The following is a 25,615-nucleotide window of genomic DNA, read 5'->3' as shown; positions in this document are numbered from 1 at the left end:
CTGCAAACAGGTTCAGATTCTTCCAGATTCCCTCAAATTCCTCCAGATTCCTTCATTTTCTTTACGACATTTCCTTTTTTTAGATTCTTGTAGATTTTGCTAGATTCTCTCAGATTCTCCTATATTCTTTCGGAATCTGTCAGATTCTCTCACATTCCCTTAAATTCTCTCAAAATCCTTCCAATTCTTTTCGAATCTCCCAATTTCTCTCAGATTCCCTCAAATTCCTCCAGAGTCTTTCAGATGCTTTTAGATTCTTTCATTTTTTTCTGATTCTCTCAGATTCTCTCGATTTTCACACATTCTGGTAGATTCTCCCAGAGCCTTACAGATTTTTTACCTTTCAAATAATCTCAGATCCTTCCAGATCCTTTCAAATTTTTCCACATCGCTTCAGATTCCTGCAAACGGATTCAGATTCTTCCAGATTCCCTCAAATTTCTCCAGATTCTTTCAAATCCTTTCATTTTCTTTACGACTTTTCCTTTTGAATCGAAATCCTCAAGATTCTTTAAGATTTTTCAGTTCTGTTCAGATTGTTTGAGATCCTTACAAATCCTTTCAGATCCCTGCAGACTCTTCCAAATTCTTCCGGATTCGTCCAAACTATCCAAATTCTATCAGATTCCTTCAAATTCCTCCAGATTCTTTCGCATTATTCCGGATGCTTTTCGATGCTTCCGGATTGTTTCAGATTCTTTCGAATTTTTGCAGATGTCTTCAAAGACACCATCAGGAATTTTTAAGATTCCTTCAATTTTTTTAGTTTTATTTAGATCATTTCAGATCCTTCAGTTTTTTAGATTCTCTTAGATTTTTATAAATTCTTCGAAATTCCTCAACATTCGCTCAGATTCTCACAAATTCACTCAGATTCCTTCAGATTCTTTTCGAGTCTTTCAGTTTTTCTCAGATTCTCTCAGAATCACTCAGATTCCTTCAAATTCTCTTAAATTCCCTCAAATTCTCTCGATTTTCTCACATTCTCGTAGATTCTCCCAGAGCCTTTCAGATGTTTTACCTTTCAAATCATCTCAGATCCTTTCAAATTTTTCCACATCGCTTCAGATTCCTGCAAACTAGTTCGGATTCTTCCAGATTCCCTTAAATTCCTCCAGATTCTTTCAAATCCCTTCATTTTCTTTACGACTCTTCCTGATGAATCGAAATACTCAAGATTCTTTCAAAATTTCAGTTCTGTTCAGATTATTTGAGATTCTTACAAATCGTTTCAGATCCCTGTAGACTCTTCCAAATTCTTCCACATTCTTCCAGATTTTTTTAGATTCTTTTAGATTTTGCTAGATTCTTTGAGATTCTCTTAGATTCTTACAAACTATCTCAAATTTTCTCACATTCTCTTAAATTCTCTCAGAATCCTTCCAATTCTTTCCGAATCTCCCGATTTCTTTCACATTCTCTCTGATTCCCTCAAGTGCCTCCAGATTCTTTCAGATGCTTTTACATTCTTTCATTTTTTTCTGATTCTCTATTTCAGATTCTTTCGATTTTTTTTTAATTTTTTCGCATTATTCCGGATGCTTTTCGATGCTTCCGGATTGTTTTAGATTCTTTCGAATTTTTTCAGATGCTTTCAAAGACACCGTCAGGAATCCTTAAGATTCTTTCAAATTTTTCAGTTTTATTTAGATTATTTCAGAACCTTTCAGATTCCTGCAGATTCTTCAAAATTCTTCCAAATTCTTCCAGTTTTTTAGATTCTCTTAGATTTTTTTAAATCCTTAGAAATTCCTCAAAATTCGCTCAAATTCTCACAAGTTCTCTTAGATTCCTTCAGATTCTTTTCGAATCTTCCAGTTTCTCTCAGATTTTCTCAGAATCCCTCAGATTCTCTCAGATTCCTTCAAATTCTCTTAGATTTCCTCAGATTCTCTCGATTTTCACACATTCTCGTAGATTCTCCCAGAGCCTTACAAATTTTTTTACCTTTCAAATCATCTCAGATCCTTCCAAATCATTTCCAATTTTTCCACATCGCCTCAGATTCCTGCAAATTGGTTCAGATTCTTCGAGATTCCCTCAAATTCGTCCAGATTCTTTCAAATTCTTTCAATTTCTTTACGACTCTTCCTGCTGAATCGAAATACTCAAGATTTTTTAAAATTTTTCAGTTCTGTTCAGATTGTTTGAGATCCTTACAAATCCTTTCAGATCCCTGCAGACTCTTCCAGATTCTTCCAGATTTTTCTAGATTCTTTTAGATTTTGCTAGATTCTTCAAGATTCTCTCAGATTCTTACAAACTATCTCAAATTCTTCCAGATTCTCTCGGATTCTCTCACATTTCCTTAAATTCTCTCAGAATCCTTCCAATTCTTTCCGAATCTCCCAATTTCTCTCAAATTCCCTCAAATTTTTCTAGATTCCCTCAAATTTCTCCAGATTCTTTCAGATGCTTTTAGATTCTTTAATTTTCTTTCTGATTCTCTCTTTCAGATTCTTTCGATCGGATGCTTTTCGATGCTTCCGGATTGTTTCAGATTCTTTCGAATTTTTTCAGATGCTTTGAGATTCTTACAAATCCTTTCAGATTCCTGCAGGCCCTTCCAAATTCTTCTGGATTATTCCAGATTTTGCTAGATTCTTTTAAGTTTTGTTAGATTCTTTCGGAATCTCTCAGATTGTCTCGATTCTCTCACATTCCCTCAAATTCTCTCAAATTCCCTCAATTTTCTCCAGATTCTTTCATTTTCTTTTTGATTCTGTCTTTCAGATTCTTTCGATTTTTTTTTAATTCTTTCGGATTATTCCGGATACTTTTCGATGCTTCCGGATTGTTTCAGATTCTTTCGATTTTTTTCAGATTCTTCCAGATTTTTCTAGATTCTCTCAGATTCTTAGAAACTCCGTCAAATTCTCTCAGCTTTATTCACATTTTTCCAAATCATTTCAGATCCCTACAGACTCTTTCAGATTCTTCTATTTTCCTCTAGATTCTTCGAAACAGCTAATATCCACCTACCAAGATAAGAATAACAATAATTTTTCACATTTATTTTTAAAATATTAGAAAAAAAATTATTGGGCGGACATGTCTCGGTGAGAAAAATAAAAATAATAATACATTTACATTTACATATTATTATTATATGTATTATCTATGCTGTATTCATAAAGTCACTATAAATTAACCATGGTTATTGGTCTTTGATTAAGTAAGTACATACCATGGATGAATGAATATAATTATATGTTTATATTTGTATATATTTTTTTGTATTAATTTACTCGTTAATTTATAAATATATTCTTTCCCATCCTATTGTTCGGAGCGAAGATGCCGACGACCGGCGAACAAGAGATGGCGCTCCAACATATAGAGACCATTCAGTAGTGTCGCTATTTTTAGTGACCAGTTTTCATAGGTGGTCGTTTGTCTTGTGACCGTATGAGGGCGCGCAATTGATGTCTGTGACTTTAATCTGAATATTTGAAATTCGGCAATTTACAGTTCACATTGGTTTTGCCGGTTTTGCTTGCTTAAGACTGCTCCCACGGTGGAAGTGGTGGAACTATAGTTTTACTAGTTTTTTTCTTTACTACTTCAGATATTTAATTAAACGTAATTTTGCCAGACATTCTAAAAATATTATTCGTATATTAATAGGACCATTGTTTAATAAATGTATATAGTTTTTTTAGTAATAAAATGCCACAAGACAGAAAACATACTAATAAAATGTAAGTCGTTATTCGAAAACCTGGACCGAATTTAAATTTTAACGACATCCCTGTTGTATGCCGCTTATTCCCTCTCTTATGTTTGAAATTGTCGGAAAAAATCGTAAACAGAAGACACTTTTTGTATAAAAATTTATCGCAAACGGACAGCAAAGGTCATGTTGTGGTAAAATTAAATATGAAGACAAGAAACAAACTCTACAAATAAATAACAGCACGTAACAAAAAAAACATAGATAGAATATTTCCCGATAACTAATTATAGTTTTTATATTCATTACTTATTATAGCAGATTGTGTAGTGTTATTGTTACCTTAAAAAATTTGCAAAATTTTACAGCATTCCGTTTTTACAGTTTCAAAGTTAAACTTGTTAGACAATTTTTATTTTTTCCCCAAAAATCTGGGTGCCAAGGGTAAAAATTCAACAGGGATTCATAAATCACACGTACAAGAGCTTGTTATTTTATAAAATTTAACGAAAATGTATTCGGCGAATTGGAAGATGACGTCATCAATTTTTTGGGGAGGTGATAATAGGTTTTGCATTTAAAAGTTAAATTGTAAAATACAGTTTTGAATATTTTCTTGATGTGTAGGGTTAAAATTCAACACGAATTCATAAATTACAAATGCAGGAGTACCTTATTTTATAAAATTTAAATACGAGGAAGTAAATATGAATAACTTGGATATTTATACTTGTAAATCAAAATCACAACAATAAATTCGCAACCTAAATACATAAGTAGGTACAATCTAAGTACCAATAAATCGAAGGATTAAGCCGCAATAAAATATTGGAATTTCCATGGGAATTCGCCGAATGCCGCTCCTGATGCGAACATTTGTTGCTTATTGAGTTTAATCCACCGATTTTGATAAGGGTGACTATGTAAATTATAAATAAAACTTCTTAATTTTATCAAAATAACAGTGCTAAGCACATATAATACGAAAATATTTATAAATGTGATATTAAAATGTAGAAATGTTATAACAATATTAGATTGAGATAATCGGTGTTTAGATATTATAAATTTAACGCAACTTAACTGTTAACTTATGTCGATGTGTCTACAAAATGGCCTTGCGTTTCGGATACCTATATGTGCGATAAGAAACTGACATATTTGCTAAACCTGCGATAACAGTATGTTAAACTGAAAACATTTACTCCACTTTATCACTCTTGGTTTGTTTTTTTGGATCATGCGGAATTTCACTAAGCAATTGTAAGAAGAGGAGTTTTATGTGCGCTGTATATGGCAGTGAGAGAGAACAGCGAAATTAATCAGACTTAGAAAGTGACGAATATCAACATCTTGCAGACTCTCCATATATGTATTTAACTGTTGAACTCACGTGGGTGCACTGGGCATGACGTATCGTGCTGGAGAACCTGATTCTCGCTGGAAACGTACATGCTCTTCACTTTCAAAAAGAGCGCGGTCGCGTTCGCACGTACCGATTCCAATTTTGTGTTATTATTTATTACTCTTATTTTTTTTTTTTTGTTATTTTTATATTAGTGAACCAAGTGCCTTACAATGACAGTGAATAAGACAACTTCCAAAACTAAAAAAAAGAGTACAGTGTCGAATTCGGCCAGTTCGACCTCAGTGGCCAGCACATCCAAAACTACGAAATCAACAAAAACGTCAAAAGTGGTGGGTTCGAGTTCGACTTCGGTTGAATATTCGCAAAATGTGGGAGATTTATCGAAGGCATCGTCTTCGTCCAGTCTGCAAATATCCGACATTTCCCATTTACCGGTAGATGCAAATGTGGTCACTTACACCGTAACGGAGACCTTACCTACCGGTAGTGGCGAAAAAATCACAGTTTATGATGAATCTGGAGGAACGAGTACGGAATATCGCCATTTCGTGGCAAGGGATTCGGCGTCTAAACAATCATCGAACGCCAACATCACCCAAATTAGCTCTATCTTAAATCGTTCCACGTCGAATGTATCTCAAGAATCGGGCTCAACTTACACTGTGACTGAACCGAGGGAAGAAATGAAATTAACATACAATAAAAACGATTCAGGATGGAATGGTAAGTTTGTTTACGAGCAGCCTGCGGGCAGAAAAAATCAGCTTGTGAGTCGTGATCATGGTACTATTGTGGAACAGTCGTCAACATCGGATTCCCATGAAGAACGATCGTCTTCAGTTAAAAGTTCCTCCAGTAGTTACGTTATTGAAGTGGTGGATGGTAAAGAACGAATCGTTGATCAGAAACATCATGAATCCGCCAGCGCAGCGTCCGAAGTCAACAAAGAACACTTGTCGATGAAAGCAGGTACTAATATTACCCCTGAAATACACTATAAACAAGAAGCTAAAGAAAGTTCCACTAAGTATGACTCGGCTATACCCGAATACCAGAAGCCGAAAACCCAATCATCAGAAGCGGTAAGAGAAATACACCAAGTGGGGGATGTACACTCGTCCAGCTCTCACGTCACGAAGGACAGTTCTAAGGCTATTCGTGACAGTCGCGACAAAAAAGGTAGAGATTCACACACTGCTCTACAAGATAGTCATGACAGTCATGACAAGAAGTCAAGCAAAATTAGAACTGACACTAACTGGGATGGTTCCTTTATTGTTGAGAAGTCGAACAACGCAAAAAAGACCAGAAAAGGAGCTACTGATTCACGGGATTTTTACGGTACTAGTACGAGCAGAAGCGATTCAAAAACGTCCGATCATCTTAGAAAAAGTTCAAAGACTGGAGGAGTCACCACCACCACCACTACATACTATGATTCAAAGGGTAACGTAATTAGGACTGTCTCTGAAGATATTCCTATCTCGGAAACAGTTAATGTATCCGATTCTGCGAATACTTACGTCACCGATGAAACAATTTCAACCACTTTTGTAGACAACATTGCTTCCTCTTCAACCACAAATCAGTCGAATGTAAAAACGACTCATTCGTCCAATTTGGTTGACCGAAAAGACCTAGTTTCAACTACAGACTCCACTGATAATCGTTTCCTCGTAGACAAAACTTACCAGACAGACGAAAACTACACCAACACTTCGAAATTTCGCAATAGTCAAATGTCCAGCGATTCGAAAAATTTTTTTGATCATGGAACCGTCAGAAATGTTTACGATGACAAAGCAGTTGTGGACAACCTTGCTTCCTCTTCAACCACAAATCAGTCGAATGTGAAAACGACTCATTCGTCCAATTTGGTTGACCGAAAAGACCAAGTTTCAACAGATAATCGTTTCCTCGTAGACGAAAATTACACTAACACTTCGAAATTTCGCAATAGTCAAATGACCAGTGATTCTAAAAATTTTTTTGGTCATGGAACCGACTCATCAAAGACAGTCGTTAGAAATGTTTACGATGACAAAGCGGTTCAGAACACAATCGGTACAAAAGGAAGAGTAATAAAGGATAACATAATCGATTCGACTGATGTAATTTATTCGAACGATCGTAACTACGGAAAAACGGGTTGGAACGGCAAATTTACTTACGAAACACCGACTAAGCCTAAAAGAGACGAACCGGGGAAAAAACGGACACCGTCGCCGTCGAAACAGCCGGGCGCGAAGCCGCGGGACGAGAAAAAGCCGACAACGCAAAAACCGGGAGCGAGTCCGAAGGGAAAAACGACAAAAAACGTGCAGGATTTTTTATCAACTGAGGTTAGTGAAAATATTAACCAATTCACCGATACAGACACAATCATTGACCGCAAAAATTTTACTACTAAAGATTCTAAGATTTTTGTGGACAATCAGTCGGTTGATTCGTATCAAGTTCGAGATTTAGCTGCTGGACCTGGAAAGTATCCTCGAGGCCCCGATTTTCCAAACGAATCTATTACAACTGAATTTTATGAAACTTTTACTGACAAAAAAGACAATGTTGACGTACTGAATCAAACATTTACAATTAAAGAAACAACTACGAAAGATCGCGATAGACCCAGATTAAAAGACTCCAGACTTCCTGACTCCGTGACTTACACAGACAGTTTCGAAAATTTTGAAACCATCTCCGATTCGAAAACTATAATCAAATCGGACTCGAAGACGTTTGTTGACAAAAAGAGTTTCGAAGAACATTATGTAATAACAGATAATTATGAAGATACAAATACACGAAGAATTACAGACGATGTAAAGACTGTCAGAGGTAAACCTGGAAGGACTGACGATTTTCCAAAACAGAGTCCAAAAACCACAGTGAAGACAATTGACGATGGTACACTTGGAACTGAACCAAGAGATCGCGATAGACCCAGATTAAAGGACTCCAGACTTCCTGACTCCGTGACTTACACAGACAGTTTCGAAAATTTTGAAACCACCTCCGATTCGAAAACCATAATCAAATCGGACTCGAAAACGTTTGTTGACAAAAAGAGTTTCGAAGAACATTATGTGATAACAGATAATTATGAAGATACAAATACACGAAGAATTAAAGACGATGTAAAGACTGTGAGAGGTAAGCCTGGAAGGACTGACGATTTTCCAAAACAGACTTCAAAAACCCCAGTGAAGACAATTGACGATGGTACGCTTGGAACTGAACCAAGAGATCGCGATAGACCCAGATTGAAAGACTCCAGACTGCCTGACTCTGTGACTTATACAGACAGTTTCGAAAATTTTGAAACCATCTCCGATTCGAAAACTATAATCAAATCGGACTCAAAAACGTTCGTTGACAAAAAGAGTTTCGAGGAACATTATGTAGTAACAGATAATTATGAAGATACAAATATAAGAAGAATTACAGACGATGTAAAAACTATCAGAGGTAAGCCTGGAAGGACCGACGATTTTCCAAAACCGACTTCAAAAACGACAGTGAAGACAATAGATGATGTTAAGAAAACGGACAAGTTGACAAGCACAAGTACGACAGAAGATATTAGTGTGAAAAATTTTACCGACAAGAAATACGTAACTACAGATGTTACGGATATCGTAAGCAAAAAGACAATAGACGAAGTCGATAAAGTTTACATTAAAGAAAATATTGTCGATGTCAAAACCATAGTAAGTATGTATATATTTTATAAGAACTAAATAAGAACTGTATTTTTTTAGGACGAGGTTGAAAATATTACCAATATTGAGCGATTTAGTGACAACAAAGTTATCAACATCGTCAAGACTATAAGAGAGCCTAAGGAGCCTGCTAAAGTGAAAATTCCAAACAAAGAACAATGTATTTGCGAGCTGTGCACATGTGGGTAAGTAAATTTTACAAAACTTTTAAATACACCAGTTATTTATTATAAAGTTATACAAAACATCATATCTGTCTTATTGATAAACATATAAAATAATAATTATTATTAGAACGGCGCCACATCAAGCGATTTTTATGTCTTAATTAAGTTTAATAAAATAATCACAAACCTAATTTAAAAGTGATTACAGCCACATTGCTGATAAAATTTAGTAAAGTTAATGTTATTTGTTACCTCAAAACATTCGAGTCCGTCGACTGACTCTCTACTTTTGCATTTTCTCTACCTGTCATGACCCCTGGAGGTCTGTCTGTCCGTCTGTCTGTCGTCCCGGATTTTTATTAGACAGATAATCTCCGATTGTTGTCAAATTTTGCACTCATGTAGATGGTAAAACGCTAACCAAAATTACACTAACGTGATGACGTCACTGCAAAATTCAAAAACTGAATAACCGATCTAAAAACTGACACCGAGTTAACTGTAAAAACGAAAAATCGTAAATTAAAAAATTGATAAAAATCAGATGTTGATAAATCCAAATTTTGAAAAACTTGCAAATCGAAACATTGTACATTTAAAAAATTCCAAATTAAAAATCGAAAAACTGAGACATCAAAAATAAAAAGAAAATCAATCAAATAAAAATTGATTTTCTGGCATAAAAAAAACTACACATTTAACGTCTTTTGGCTTGCTTTAAGGTACCTAAAATTCCAGAGTCCCTAGATATACTTTACTGTAGACCGAGGTGCGGCGCCTCATTGCAAAATCCATATTTCCCCTTTAAAAATTTACCCTGTCAAACGTGTTTAAATTTCTAAGGATAAAAAAATCATCACAATTGAGTTGGGATGGGTGGGCGGGGTGTATGTTTTGCCTTTTTTTCTTGATATACTTAGTATTTTTTGAACAACACGACACTCAAAAACATGTTTTTAATTTCTTGTAAACAAATAAGTGTTTGCAGTTAAGCTCTGCCCCCTTGGTTTACGGCGAATAAAAAAAAATATCACAATAGAGATAGGGCGGGTGGGCGGGCTTACATTTTGCCTTTTTGTTTTAATATACATATGTAGACTTCTTTTCACAACATAAAACATGTTTAAAATGGTAAATTTGTATAAGGAAATATTGATTTTGCATTTACGCTCCGCTCCGTAATTGCAAAATCCATTTTCCTGGCAAAAATGTACGATTTTAACCATGTTTTCAGTTTCTTGTTGTGAAAAGATGGCCATGTAGGTATATTAAAGAAACAAGGCAAAATATAAGCCCCGCCCACCCACCCTATCTCAATTCTGATGATTTTTTTTTATTCGTCGTAAGCCGGGGGGCGGAGATTAATTGCAAAATCCATATTTGTCTAAAAAAATTACAATTTTGAACATGTCTTAAGATTCTTGTAAGACATGTTTTTAAGTATCCTGTTATTCAAAGAATACTATGCTATACCCATTTCTGCCCTGATCTAAATAGTAATGAAGTTTTCATTCGTTGCCAGACCGAGGGGCGGCGCCTAATTGCAAAATCCATATTTCGCTATAAAAATTTACCATTTTAAACATGTCTTAAGTTTCTAAGAATAACAAAGATCATTACAATTGAGATGGGGTGGGTGGGCGGGGTTTATATTTTCCCTTTTTTTTTCTTAACACCTATACATAGTATTCTTTGAACAACACGATACTCAAAAACATGTTTTTAATTTTTTGTAAAGAAACAGGTATCTTTTTATTTTTTTGTAGAAGTTATTTCCGGCTTCGTTTTTTCGAAAATTCCAACAATTCTTTCAAAATCGATACATGAAAAACAACAATTTTTGAAATACGAGTAATTTTTACTTCCCGAGCGTACGCAAAGGAAGTATTGTAATCGAGTCCGTCGGCCGACTCTCTACTTTTGCATTTTCTCGACCTATCATGACCCCTAGAGGACGAAGAAATAGGTCTCCCGTTTCCGTCTGTCTGTCCGTCTGTCTGCCGTCCCGGATTTTTATTAGACAGATAATCTCCGAAAGTACTGGGCCGATTGTTGTCAAATTTTGTACTTTTGTTAGGTATATCACACACATGTAGTTTATGACTTCAAATCCGGAAAAAATCAAAATTAGGATTTAAATTAAAGATTGAAAACTAGAAAACCTAAAATCGGAAAACTGTAAAGTCGAAAAGTTGAAGAAACAAAAATTTCCAAATGGAAAATTTGGAAATCGTGACATTTAAAATCGAGAAACTGCAAAATTCAAAAACTGAATAAACGATCTAAAAACTTACAAACCGAGCTAACTGTAAAATCGAAAAATCGTAAATTAAAAAATTGATAAAAATTCAATGTTGATAAATCAAAATTTTGAAAAACTTGCAAATCGAAACCTTGTACTTTTAAATTTTAGGAGTAAAAAAATCATCACAATTGAGACGGTGTGGGTGGGCGGGGTTTTTATATTTTGTCTTTTTTCCTAATATACATAGTATTCTTTGAACAACACGATGCTGAAAAACATTTTTAATTTTTTCTCAAGAAATAAGTGTTTGCAGTTAAGTTCTGCCCTCTTGGTTTACGGCGAATAAAAAAAATTATCACAAATGAGATAGGGCGGGTGGGTGGGCTTACATTTTGTCTTTTTATTTTATTATACATATGTAGATTTCTTTTCACAACATAAAACATGTTTAAAATGGTAAATTTGTATAAGGAAATATCGATTTTGCAAGTACGCTTCGCCCCGTAATTGCAAAATCCATTTTTACTGGCAAAAATGTACAATTTTAACCATGTTTTAAGTTTCTTGTTGTGAAAAGATGGCCATGTATATTAAAGAAACAAGGCAAAATATAAGCCCCGCCCACCCGCCCTATCTCAATTCTGATGATTTTTTTTATTCGTCGTAAGCCGAGGAGCGGAGATTAATTGCAAAATCCATATTTGTCTAAAAAAATTACAATTTTGAACATGTTTTAAGTTTTTTGTAAGACATGTTTTTAAGTATCCTGTTATTCAAAAAATATTATGCTATACCCATTTCTACCCTGATCTAAATGGTAATGAAATTTTCATTCGTTGCTAGACCGAGGGGCGGCGCCTAATTGCAAAATCAATAATTCTCTATAAAAATTTACCATTTTAAACATGTTTTAAGTTTCTAAGAATAACAAAAATCATTACAATTGAGATGGGGTGGGTGGGCGGGGTTTATATTTTCCCTTGATAAAAATCAAATGTTGATAAATCAAAATTTTGAAAAACTTGCAAATCGAAACATTGTACATTTAAAAAATTCCCAATTAAAAATCGAAAAACTGAGAAATCAAAAATAAAAAGAAAATCAATCAAATGAAAATTGATTTTCTGGCATAAAAAAACCACACATTTTACGTTTTTTGGTTCTTAAAATTCCATTTTTTGCCAAAAAATTTCGACAGTGCATGTAATTTTTTCGATATTTAGTTGTAAGTTGAACATCTTGGGCTTTACCTCATCAACTTCTTAACTCATGAGCCGCCGCTGATAGATATAGATTTTAGTAGAGTCCCTAGATATACCATTTTAGCCGTGTTTTAAATTTTAGGAGTAAAAAAATCATCAAAATTGAGGTGGGGTGGGTGGGCGGGGTTTTTATATTTTGTCTTTTTTCCTAATATACATAGTATTCTTTGAACAACACTATGCTGAAAAACACATTTTTAATTTTTTTTAAAGAAATAAGTGTTTGCAGTTAAGTTCTGCCCTCTTGGTTCACGGCGAATAAAAAAAATTATCACAAATGAGATAGGGCGGGTGGGTGGTCTTACATTTTGCCTTTTTGTTTTAATATACATATGTAGACTTCTTTTCACAATATAAAACATATTTAAAATGGTAAATTTGTATAAGGAAATATCGATTTTGCAATTACGCATTGTACGATTTTAACCATGTTTTAAGTTTCTTGTTGTGAAAAGATAGCTATGTAGGAATATTAAAGAAACAAGGCAAAATATAAGCCCCGCCCACCCACCCTATCTCAATTCTGGTGATCTTTTTTTATTCGTCGTAAGCTGGAGGGCGGAGATTAATTGCAAAATCCATATTTGTCTAAAAAAATTACAATTTTGAATATGTCTTAAGTTTCTTGTAAGACATGTTTTTAAGTATCCTGTTATTCAAAGAGTACTATGCTATACCCATTTCTACCCTGATCTAAATAATAATGAAGTTTTCATTCGTTGCCAGACGGAGGGGCGGCGCCTAATTGCAAAATCCATATTTCCCTATAAAAATTTACCATTTTAAATATGTTTTAAGTTTCTAAGAATAACAAAGATCATTACAATTGAGATGGGGTGGGTGGGCGGGGTTTATATATGTATATTTTTTTTAATACCTATACATAGTAGGCTTCGTTTTTTCGAAAATACCAACAATTTTTTCAAAATCGATACATGAAAAACAACCATTTTTGAAATACGAGAAATTTTTACTTCCTGACTCTCTACTTTTGCATTTTCTCGACCTATCATGACCCCAAGAGGACGAAGAAATAGGTCTCCCGGATTTTTATTAGACAGATTATTTCCGAAAGTACTGGGCCGATTGTTGTCAAATTTTGTATTTATATTATGTATAATTATATCATGTAGATGGTAAAACGCTAACCAAAATTTGTCTAATCATCCCCACCACTAATGCGATGACGTCACTTCAAAATTGTACATAGTAAATAGGTCTTAAATTGTATAAAATAACATAGTCCTACACATGTAGTTTATGACTCCGAATCGAGATTTTACCCGAAACGTCCAGATTTTTGGAAAAAAATCAAAATTAGGAAACAAGATTTTGACATTTAATTTGGAATCTGCAGAACCGAATGCTTTGAAATCTTGCAGATGGTTTACAGTTATGATAAGCAGGATAAGTTTTCATTCAAAATATGTTTACTTGTCCCCTCCAAAAAATTAATGACGTCACCTCAAAAGTTTGCCGAATAAATTCTTTCGCAAATGTGCAAAATATGAACAGACTTTTAATCATTGCATTCATATTTTTTGGATTTGCTTAAACAGGTGACTAAAAAAAAATGAACCAGTCAATTTATTATTGATCAAATTACGAACGAGCCACCCCATTGATGACCTTGGCACATTCAACAGCATGCGGGACGTCGAACATCACGCACAGATGCGTTTTGCTATACTTACTGTCTAAACTCTTTAGACCATTTTTTTTTTATTTATTCAAATATATTAATGTCCCTGTAGAACATTCACTGTGACGTTTATATACAGAATGAATCACTAAAACTATTAGAGACAGAAAAAACAGACCAAAATTGTAGGGTTTTTTGAGTAATAGATATAATAACATACTGCACTTTACAAAGAAATTAATTAAAAGGGGAGATTAGACAGAACATACTTTTCGGCGAAATGGAAATTTCAGCTGATTATGCATCTGCAGATTGTAGAACTACTATTAAACAAAATCTAAGAATCTTTAGAGTGAACATTTTACATTAACAAAAAAAAGTTGAATGTTGCCAAGTTAACCGAGTGGAAATACGAGTTATCTGTTAATTAAATCTCCGTGTATTCAACGAAGCATCGAATGCTAAACTATAATCTGAATTACAGATGTATTCCAAAACAACGTAGCTACACCAAAAAAATTGTCGTTAAATAACCGAATGATCACATAATAATAATATTACTAATAAAACAGAACTTATAGGTGGCAATTTTATTTTTAAATTTGCCTATTCTTAATTATTTCAAAACTCGGAAATTGATGGACTGATTACTATATCGCTAATGAAAATTACAGTCCGACAAATTATTTTCACCTTGACTTTGTTACTGGACTTTGTAACTATAACAAAAATATCAAGTTCCGCATATGACACGACAAAATGAAAAAACAGCTTTGATTTTTGTTTTTTTTACAAATTGGTGTTTTAACACATTGTGTACATATTAAAAAAAAAAAAAAACAGGCAAGAAATTTAACTTAAACGCTGAGTTTTTCCGATGTACTAGGCAGATTTGATCACATTTTTATATTTTTTGGCTATATAACCAACTGAGGATGTTTTTTTGACCCACACTGTCTTACGTAAAGTCCTGTACTTGCCTTGTCGATTCGTATGCATGTATTCGAGCAAGTAGTCAACTTTCCCTTGAAACATGTTAACAAAAAAGCATATGTACGATCGAAATACACATAAATTATTATTTTAAACGGTCATTAATCCGTTTGTAAGTACATACAAACGAAATTTTAAACAGTTTTAGTTTCAAAATGTGTTTGTCGGTTGTGTATAATAAAAAGCGCTAACCACACAATCGTGTTTCCACACAGATTGTTAATGACAAAACACCTTCAAAGAAACTGGAGGCATGACATCATCGGTCGAAATATATTTTACTGCATTGAGAATAAACCTGTTTAGCAACGCTATGTGTGGGCATTTTTATTCGCCGTTCTTCTTTCGCGAATGTTAGCTGAACTGAATTTTTATTGGTGTAGTTGGTTAGAAAGCTCCAGGAATATTAAGTAGATGTTTTTACACGCCCTTATTTAATCAAATTTCTTCCAAAGTAATAAGTACATTGTTCTTGGTTTGGTATTTCTTAAAATACAACAAATTTCTTGATATTTAACATAATGTGTTTTATATTTAAATTCATAGGGTTTCAAAAACTAACTTTTAATAAGTCAACTTTTGAGGAGGCTTGACAACATGCATATTATTATTTGATATTTCGGGTGTTGATACTCTGAGAAGTGTTGGTGTTTTAGTAGGTGTTTGTATTGTTGTGCTTGTATTTATAACTGAGTCAAATTCAAAGTCAACTAATCTTTTTTTTTTAATATTCAGAATTTCTACGAAATACTAAATTGTTTTCTATTCTAAATTTTTGACTAAATAAGACCTTGGAAATTCCAGTTGTGTAATATCTTTCCTTTTATCCATATCATTTTAGAAAAATCCAAATTTTTATATATGCATTTTCTGCCTCCTTAAATTTTGTTACATTATTTTTGCATTTTTATCGTAGTCCGTTTCCTGCTTTATTTTATTTTTTCTCATCGTATTACAGTATGACTTCGATAATCCGAATTAATTGGGGAAAGGTGTATTCGGATTAGCGATAAATTTTAATTTTATTAAACAGAAATAAAGTATTCTTAATCAACAATGGATAATAGATACATTCTAAAAAAATATTACTCCGTGATGATTAACCACGCTGTATTTTTGGAATCAACACGTCCCTGAATTTAATCACAATTTTTAATGAATTTTTCAACAATTAAATTTCCCATTATGTATTCGTATTAGGTATCCCTTATGCAAATTTCGACCCATTCTGGCTTCATTTCTTCGATAACTTAAACTGTTTTTTCCAGAATCGTCCATCAAAATATCGCAATTTTCAAAAATTTCAAAAAACCCGAATTTCACACCGAATTTTCCGAAAATATTGCTCCGGTACCATAAACATGCTATATTTTTGGAATCAGCACATCGGGATATATATCTCAATTTTTCAGAATTTTTAGACAACTTTGAAAATGAAATTTTACACTATGGTAGTATTTGAAAAATAACCTACCCTCTAAGAAAATAAAAGGCAGGTGGAACAGGCTAGTATTTGCCAAAATAAGACTTATGACAAATGACCTACTCTTCTAAAAAGGTACTAGCCCCGCCCACCCACCCTTTGTTTTCTTAGAAGAGTAGGTCGTCTGCCAAAATCAATCTTATCTTGGCAAGTATGAGAATGATTTTTGCAAATGAGAAAATAAGGGTGGGTGGGCGGGGCTAGTACTTGTCAAGATAAGACTGATTTTGGCAGATGACCCACTCTTCTAAGAAAACAAAGGGTGGGTGGGCGGGGCTAGTACTTGTCAAGATGGGACTAATTTTGGCAAATCACATATCCTCTAAGAAAATAAGGGAGGGTGGGCGGGGGGCTAGTACTTGCCAAGATAATACTGATTTTTGCAAATGACTTATTCTTCTAAGAAAATAAAGGCTGGGTGGGTGGGGCTAGTACTTGCTAAAAATAAAAAAACTTAAAAATCTAAAAATGACAAATTGAAAAATTGGATACATGAGAAATCGGAAAATTGTACAACTGTTTAATGGGAAAATCAAAAACTGAAATATCGAAAAATTGAAAAAAAAACAAATGTTATAAAACCGAATTCGAAATTCCAGTTTTCATTTCTTTTTTTAGTTTTTAGATTTATCAACTTTTGAATATTTCATTTGATAATTTGTTTGACAATTTTGCAGTTTTTAATTCCAATCTTTAGATTTTTCAAGTTTTAACTTTACAATTTTTGAATTTTTTGATTTTTAATTTTTCAAGTTCTCAAGTTAAAATTTTTTCTTTTCACGATTTGTCATTTTTCTATTTTTTAACTAAAAGAACACATTTCTTTGAACCAAAATTTTGAAAAATCGAAAAATCCAAAAATTGAAAATTAGGAACAAAATTTTCAGATGTTTTAAAGTTACGGTAAACATGGAAATCGCTGATCAAAATCACGTTTTATTCCGTTCCAAAAACTCGGTGACAAAAACTCAAAAATCGAAAATTTAAAAAAATAAACATCTGTTTTCTCGATATTTTTAAAAATCAAATAATTGAGAAGTCGGAAAATTGCCAAAATTGTAAAATAAAAAAATCCAAACATTGAAAATTAGAAACAAAATTTTCAGATGTTTTAAAGTTACGGTAAACATGGCAAATCGCCGTTCAAAATTACTTTTTACTCAATTCCAAAAACTCAATAAATCAAAAATCGAAAATTTAAAAAAATAAACATACATTTTCTCGATATTTTTAAAAATCAAATAATTGAGAAATCGAATAACTGCCAAAATTGTAAAATAAAAAAATAGAAAGTTTTTTAGTTGCCCAGAGAAATCAAAAATCGAAAGACAGATCAAAAATTTGAAAATTTAATAAACGAGAAATTGAAAAATTCGAAAGTTGAAATATGGAAAAACTGAAAAATGTAGTAGTACTCGCTACGATAAGACTGATTTTGGCAAATGATCTACTCTCTAAGAAAACAAAGGGCGGATGGGTGGGGCTAGCACTTGCCAAATAACTTAACCTCTAAGAAAATAAAAGGCGGGTGGGCTGGGCTAGTATTTGTCAAAATAAGACTGATTTTTGCAAATGACATATCCTCTAAGAAAATAAGGGTGGGTGGGCGGGTTTAGTACTTGTCAAGATGAGACTGATTTTGGCAAATCACATATCCTCTAAGAAAATAAGGGAGGGTGGGCGGGCGGCTAGCACTTGCTAAGATAAGACTGATTTTTGCAAATGACTTATTCTTCTAAGAAAATAAAGGTTGGGTGGGTGGGACTAGTACTTGCTAAAAATAAAAAAACTTAAAAATCAAAAAATGACAAATTGAAAAATTGTACAACTGTTTAATCGGAAAATCAAAAACTGAAATATCGAAAAATTGAAAAAAAGAAACAAATCTTATACAATCGAATTCGAAATTCCAGTTTTCATTTTTTCTTTTAGTTTTTATATTTTGCAACTTTTGAATATTCATTTTATAATTTGTTTGACAATTTTGCAGTTTTAAATTCTAATCTTTTGATTTTTCAAGTTCCCAAGTTAAAATTTTTCCTTTTCACGATTTGCCATTTTTAGATTTTTTAACTATAAGAATAAATTTATTCGAACCGAAATTTTGAAAAATCGAAAAATCCAAAAATTGAAAATTAGGAACAAAATTTTCAGATGTTTTAAAGTCACGGTAAACATGGCAATCGCTGATCAAAATTACTTTTTACTCCCTTCCATAAACTCGGTTTCAAAAAATCGTAAAAATTTACAAAAAGAAATATCTGTTTTCTCGATATTTTTAAAAATTAAATAATTGAGAAATCGGAAAACTGCCGAAATTGTAAAATTAAAAAATAGAAAGTTTTTTAGTTGCCCAGAGAAATCAAAAATCGAAGAACAGATCAAAAAATTGAAAATTTAATAAACGAGAAATTGAAAAATTCGAAAATTGAAATATGGAAAAACTGAAAAATGTAGTAGTACGCTACGATAAGACTGATTTTGGCAAATGATCTACTCTCTAAGAAAACAAAGGGCGAGTGGGTGGGGCTAGCACTTGCCAAGTAATCTACCCTCTAAGAAAATAAAAGGCGGGTGGGCTGGGCTAGTATTTGCCAATGTAGTATTTGTCATTTTGACCAATGACCTACTCTTCTAAGAAAATAAAGAATAGGTCATCTGCCAAAATCATGTCATGTATGAGACTAATTTTTGCAAATGACATATCCCCTAAGAAAATAAGGGTAGGTGGGCGGGGCTAGTACTTGCCAAGATAAGACTGATTTTGGCAGATGACTTATTCTGCTAAGAAAATCCAAGCCAAAATCAGTCTCATCTTGACAAGTACTAGCCCCGCCCACCCACCCTTTATTTTCTTAGAAGAGTGGGTCATCTGCTAAAATCAGTCTTATCTTAACAAGTATTAGCCCCGCCCACCCACCTTTATTTTCTTAGAGGATGTGTCATTTGCAAAAATCAGTCTCATACTTGCCAAGAAAAGATTGATTTAGGCAGATAACCCACTCTTCTAAGAAAACAAAGGGTGGGCGGGCAGTTCTAGTACATTTTCTTAGAAGAGTAGTTCATTTGTCAAAATGAGTCTTATTTTGGCAAGTACTAGCCTGGCCCGCTCCTTTTATTTCCTTCGAGGGTAGGTTATTTGGCAAGAACTAGCAAATTTCGACCTATTTTCGACGATTTTCGAAATTTAACTAAATACTTTTTATTGTAAATTTCGGGGCGCAGAAGTCACTTCCGGCCTCATAACTTCAACCTGTTTTCCAGAATTAGATAATTATTTCAGTGCATTGAAATATCACAAATGGAGATTTTTTTGTAAATTATTTAAAACAGTTTTGAAGGACTTTGGTGTTCTATTTTACGAAAATTCTGACCTGACCTGTTTTTGAGTTAATTTTGAGACTCCGGTTTGTTTTTTTAATTTAAAACAATCTTGAGGGTCTAGGTATTCCTGTTTGGAAAGAATTTGAAAGTGCTTTGGACCGTCTAGTGTCTTATGTTATAATAATCTGATTAAATTTTTTAGAGGATACGTCATTTGCTAAAATCAGTCTTATCTTATCAGGTACTAGCCCCGCTCTCCTACCCTCTTTTTTCTTACAGTGTATATCATTTGCCAAAATTCGTCTTATTTTTGCAGCTATTAACCCCGCCCACCCACCCTCTCTTTTCTTCAAAGATATGTCATTTGCCCAAAACCAGTTTTATCTCAGCAAGTACTAGCCCCGCCCACCCGCCCTTTCTTTTCTTAGAGGCTATGTTTGCAATTAGGACACCTCGTTTTTCACCCCGTTTTTAATGATAATAGTACTAGTAGTAGTAGTAATAATAGTGGTAGTAGTTGTAAGTAAGTGCGAGTCAAGTATTAATATACTTGAGTAATTCCATTGGCTAATCTTTGATTGTTCGTATTTTGTATACAATATTATCTGCATACTACAATATTACCGATGCAACATATATTATCTTATTTTTTTAAATAATGGAGAAAATGATATAAAGAACTGATTACTATCTATGAAGTGTTTGTTACTATAAATGTTTTACGGTATATCCACGTGTCGTTTTAAAGTAGTCATAATATTTGTATATAATAAGACTTATGACAAATGACCCACTCTTCTAAAAAGATACTAACCCCGCCCACCCACCCTTTGTTTTCTTAGAAGAGTGGGTCGTCTGCCAAAATCAATCTTATCTTGGCAAGTATGAGAATGATTTTTGCAAATGAGATAATAAGGGTGGATGGGCGGGGCTAGTACTTGTCAAGATAAGACTGATTTTGGCAGATGACCCACTCTTCTAAGAAAATAAAGGGAGGGTGGGCGGGGGCTAGTACTTGCCAAGATAAGACTGATTTTTGCAAATGACTTATTCTTATTTGGTAATTTGTTTGACAATTTAGCAGTTTTTAATTCTAATTTTTTGATTTTCAAGTTCTCAAGTTAAAATTTTTCCTTTTCACGGTTTGTCATTTTCCGATTTTTTAACTAAAAGAACAAATTTATTCGAACCGAAATTTTCAAAAACCGAAAAATCCAAAAATTGAAAATCAGGAACAAAATTTTCAGATGTTTTAAAGTTACGGTAAACATGGCAAATCGCTGAACAAAATTACTTTTTTACTCCTTTCCAAAAAGTCGGTGACAAAAAATCAAAAATCGAAAATTTAAAAAAATAACATCTATTTTCTCGATATTGTTAAAAATCAAATAATTGAGAAATAAGAAAACTGCCAATTATACGATCGAATTCGAAATTCCAGTTTTCATTTTTTTTTTAGTTTTTATATTTTTCAATTTTTGAATATTGCATTTGATAATTTGTTTGACAATTTAGCAGTTTTTAATTCCAATCTTTTGATTTTTCAAGTGCTCAAGTTAAAATTTTTCCTTTTCACGATTTGTCATTTTTAGATTTTTTAACTATAAGAACAAATTTATTCGAACCGAAATTTTGAAAAATCGAAAAATCCAAAAATTAAAAATTAGGAACAAAATTTTCAGATGTTTTAAAGTTACGGTAAACATGGCAATCGCTGATCAAAATTACTTTTTACTCCCTTCCATAAATTTAGTTTCAAAAAATCGAAAATTTACAAAAATAAACATCTATTTTCTCTATATTTTTAAAAATCAAATAATTGAGAAATCGGAAACTGCCAAAATTGTAAAATTAAAAAATAGAAAGTGTTTTAGTTGCTCAGAGAAATCAAAAATCCAAAAACAGATCAAAAAGTTGAAAATTTAATAAACGAGAAATTGAAAAATTCGAAAATTGAAATATGGAAAAACTGAAAAATGTAGTAGTACTCGCTACGATAAGACTGATTTTGGCAAATGATCTACTCTCTAAGAAAACAAAGGGCGGGTGGGTGGGGCTAGCACTTGCCAAGTAATCTACCCTCTAAGAAAATAAAGGGTGGGTGGGCGGGGCTAGTACCTTGTCTTAGAAGAGTTTTTTCATTAATTTAGTAGTAGTAGTCACCATGTTACGATTCGGTCATTCATTACCTAACATACTTAGATGGCAATCAATTAATTATTCTTGCGCTTTACTTTTTTAGCACCTTAAATCTAACTAAAAACCCCTGGAAATACTTTTTTAAGATGTGTGTGATGTTTTTTCACAGCATCGGGTTTGTTTTTTCTTTACTAAAATTCCTAGCCAACAAATCTGCAATATGTATACATGTATCTTGCAAGTAAATATTTAATATTAATATGATAAATCATTATTTTTAGTAAAAACCTCTTTAATTTTTTAAGTTTCACTTGATTCAACTTTTTATTTAACAAAGTGACTAGTGTACCTAAATAATATAGGAGTAATAATAAGAGTAAAGCAAACACTGACAAGTGACAGCAATTTTTGATCCAAAACTAATGCCAAACATTTACTTACTATTGAATTAGTGGTATTAAGCTTATTTACATAATACTCGTACATATAATAAACAAAATATCCAAGATAATTATTTTTACTTCCCGAGCGTAAGCAAAGGAAGTATTGTAATCGAGTCCGTCGGCCGACTCTCTACTTTTACGTTTTCTCGATCTTTCATGACCCCTAGAAGACGAAGAAATAGGTCTCCCATTTCCGTCTGTCTGTCCGTCTGTCCGTCCGTACATGTTTTAAGTTTTTTGTAAGACATGTTTTTAAGTATCTTGTTATTCAAAAAATACTATGCTATACCCATTTCTACCCTGATCTAAATAGTAATGAAGTTTTCATTCGTTGCTAGACCGAGGGGCGGCCTAATTGCAAAATCCAGAATTCTCTATAAAAATTTACTATTTTTAAACATATTTTAAGTTTTTAAGAATAACAAAAATCATTACAATTGAGATGGGGTGGGTGGGCGGGGTTTATATTTTCCCTTTTTTTTAAATACTTGTACATAGTATTCTTTGAACAACACGATACTCAAAAACATGTTTTTCATTTTTTGTAAAGAAACAGGTATTTTGTTATTTTCTTGTAGAAGTTATTTCCGGCTTCGTTTTTTCGAAAATTCCAACAATTCTTTCAAAATCGATACATGAAAAACAACAATTTTTGAAATACGAGTAATTTTTACTTCCCAAGCGTACGCAAAGGAAGTATTGTAATCGAGTCTGTCGGCCGACTCTCTACTTTTGCATTTTCTCGACCTATCATGACCCCTAGAGGACGAAGAAATGGGTCTCCCGTTTCCGTCTGTCTGTCCTTCTGTCTGCCGTCCCGGATTTTTATTAGACAGATAATCTCCGAAAGTACACGACCGATTGTTGTAAAATTTTGTACTTATATTAAGAATATCATGTAGATGGTAAAACGCTAACCAAAATTTGTCTAATCATCCCCACCACTAATGCGATGACGACACTTCAAAATTGTACATAGTAAATGGGTTTTCAATAGAGATGTACCGACTACAGTCGGCCGACTGTTTATAAATGCAACAGACAGTGGTTTTTTTTTCTATTTCTCTGACTACCTTAAAAACTTGTTTTATTTTAATAAAAGGAATAACTGAAGTTTCTTTTTTTTTCCAAAAAATGTGTTAAATTTTTTTGAATATTTTTAACATTTAATTTTTTGTAGTAACTCAGTACAAAAATAAAGAATAACACAATTTAGGGCAGTTTATACAATACTTAACCAATTTTAACCACTTTTTTGGAAAATTTTTGGAAATTTTGAATTCGCTTTGCGTGTTTATTGGACCATATATCGTGACGGAGATTTCAGAATCGTAACTAGCGGAACATTGTCTACACTTTGACACCAATTTTCGGTCGATTAAACTAATTTTAACCGGTTTTGACAAAGCCGGTACATCTCTAGTTTTCAATTGTATAAAATAACATAGTCCTACACATGTAGTTTACAACTCTGAATCGACTTTTCACCCGAAACGTCCAGATTTTTGGAAAAAAAATCAAAATTATAAAACAACATTTTGAAATTTAATTTTTAATCTGCTAACCAGAATGCTTTGAAATGTTGCAGATGTTTTAAGGCTATAAAGAGCATCATAAATCTTTAGTCAAAAAATATTTGCTTATCCCCTCCAAAAACTTGATGACGTCAGCTCAAAAGTTTGTGGAATAAATCATATCTAAAATGTACAAAATATGATGAGTCTGTACTTGTGATCTATCACTCCATTCATATTTTTTGGATTTGCATATACAGGGTGACTCAAAAAAATTAATGAATGGGTAAATATATTTTATTGATTTAATCAGGAACTACAAAACCGAATGCTCTGAAATCTTGCAGATGTTTTAAGGTCATAAAGAGCATAATAAATGTTTAGTCAAAATATATTTGCTTATACCCTCCAAAAACTTGATGACGTCAGCTCGAAAGTTTGCCGAATAAATCATATCTAAAATGTACAAAATATGATCAGTCTGTACTTGTGATCTATCACTCCATTCATATTTTTTGGATTTGCATATACAGGGTGATTCAAGAAAATAAATGAAAGCTTAAATATATTTTACTGATTTACTCAGGAACTACAAAACCGAATGCTTCGAAATCTTGAAGATATTTTAAAATTATCATAAGCATGGTAATTTTTTGATCAAAACGTATTTGGTCGTTCCCCCTAAAAAATTTATGACGTCACCACAAAATTTTGCTGAATAAATCCCATCTAAAACGTACAAAATATGATGAGTCTCTTCTTGTGATTTATCATTCCATTCAAATTGTTTCGATTTGCATATACAGGGTGACTCAAAAAAATTAATGAATGCGTAAATTTATTTTATTGATTTAATCAGGAACTACAAAACCGAATGCTTTGAAATCTTGCAGATGTTTTAAGGTTATAAAGAGCATAATAAATTTTTAGTCAAAATATATTTGGTTATCTTCTACAAAAAACTGATGACGTCAGCTCAAAAGTTTGCCGAATAAATCGTATCTAAAATGTACAAAATATGATGAGTCTGTACTTGTGATTTATCATTCCATTCATATTTTTGGATTTGCATATGCAGGGTGACTCAAAAAAATTAATGAAGGCGTGAATTTATTTTATCGATTTAATCAGGAATTACAAAACCGAATGCTTTGAAATCTTGGGAATATTTTAAAGTTATTATAAGCATGGTAAACTTTTGTTCAAAATGTATTTGTTCATCCCTCCTAAAAAAATTGATGACGTCACCCTTAAATTTTGCTGAATAAATCCTATCTAAAATGCAAAAAATATGATTAGTTTGTACTTGTGATTTATCATTCCATTCATATTTTTTAGATTTTCTTAAGAGGTGGTTCAAAAAAATTAATGAAGTCAATTTATTTTATTGATTAAATTAAAGGCAACACTTATTATTAGTATTACACCCCAACCAACCCAATTTGGTAGACACAAAATTTGTTAAAGGAAAAACTCGGTTGAAACATAAGGGTAGCACGCTTATTTACATCGACTTTAACATTACAGACCTGCATTTGTTTTATGCGTTCACTTGATTCCGCGAATGTGAAATAGACATGTTTATAATCAACCAATTGTGAATTTCACCGTCAAGAATTAAAATAAAACCCAATGTTTTATA

The 25,615-nt window shown here is 32.8% G+C and overlaps 1 protein-coding gene across 1 annotated transcript in view; it reads left to right on the top strand.

Moving 5' to 3' along the window:
- Positions 1–5,136: 5,136 nt before the first annotated feature.
- LOC135136351 (uncharacterized) overlaps positions 5,137–25,615 on the top strand; it is a 56,730-nt gene continuing 36,251 nt past the window's right edge. Inside the window, exons 1-2 of the mRNA XM_064065589.1 lie at positions 5,137–8,749; positions 8,801–8,946. Of these exons, the coding sequence (XP_063921659.1) occupies positions 5,252–8,749; positions 8,801–8,946 (3,644 nt within the window). The 5' untranslated portion in view covers positions 5,137–5,251. The remainder of the gene's footprint in view (positions 8,750–8,800; positions 8,947–25,615) is intronic.

Source organism: Zophobas morio, unplaced genomic scaffold, assembly GCF_036711695.1.
Source record: "Zophobas morio isolate AGI-343-1 ecotype UQ-CSIRO unplaced genomic scaffold, CSIRO_AGI_Zmor_V1 ptg000026l, whole genome shotgun sequence".
Taxonomy (NCBI): domain Eukaryota; kingdom Metazoa; phylum Arthropoda; class Insecta; order Coleoptera; family Tenebrionidae; genus Zophobas; species Zophobas morio.
This window is presented reverse-complemented; position numbering and strand designations above follow the sequence as displayed.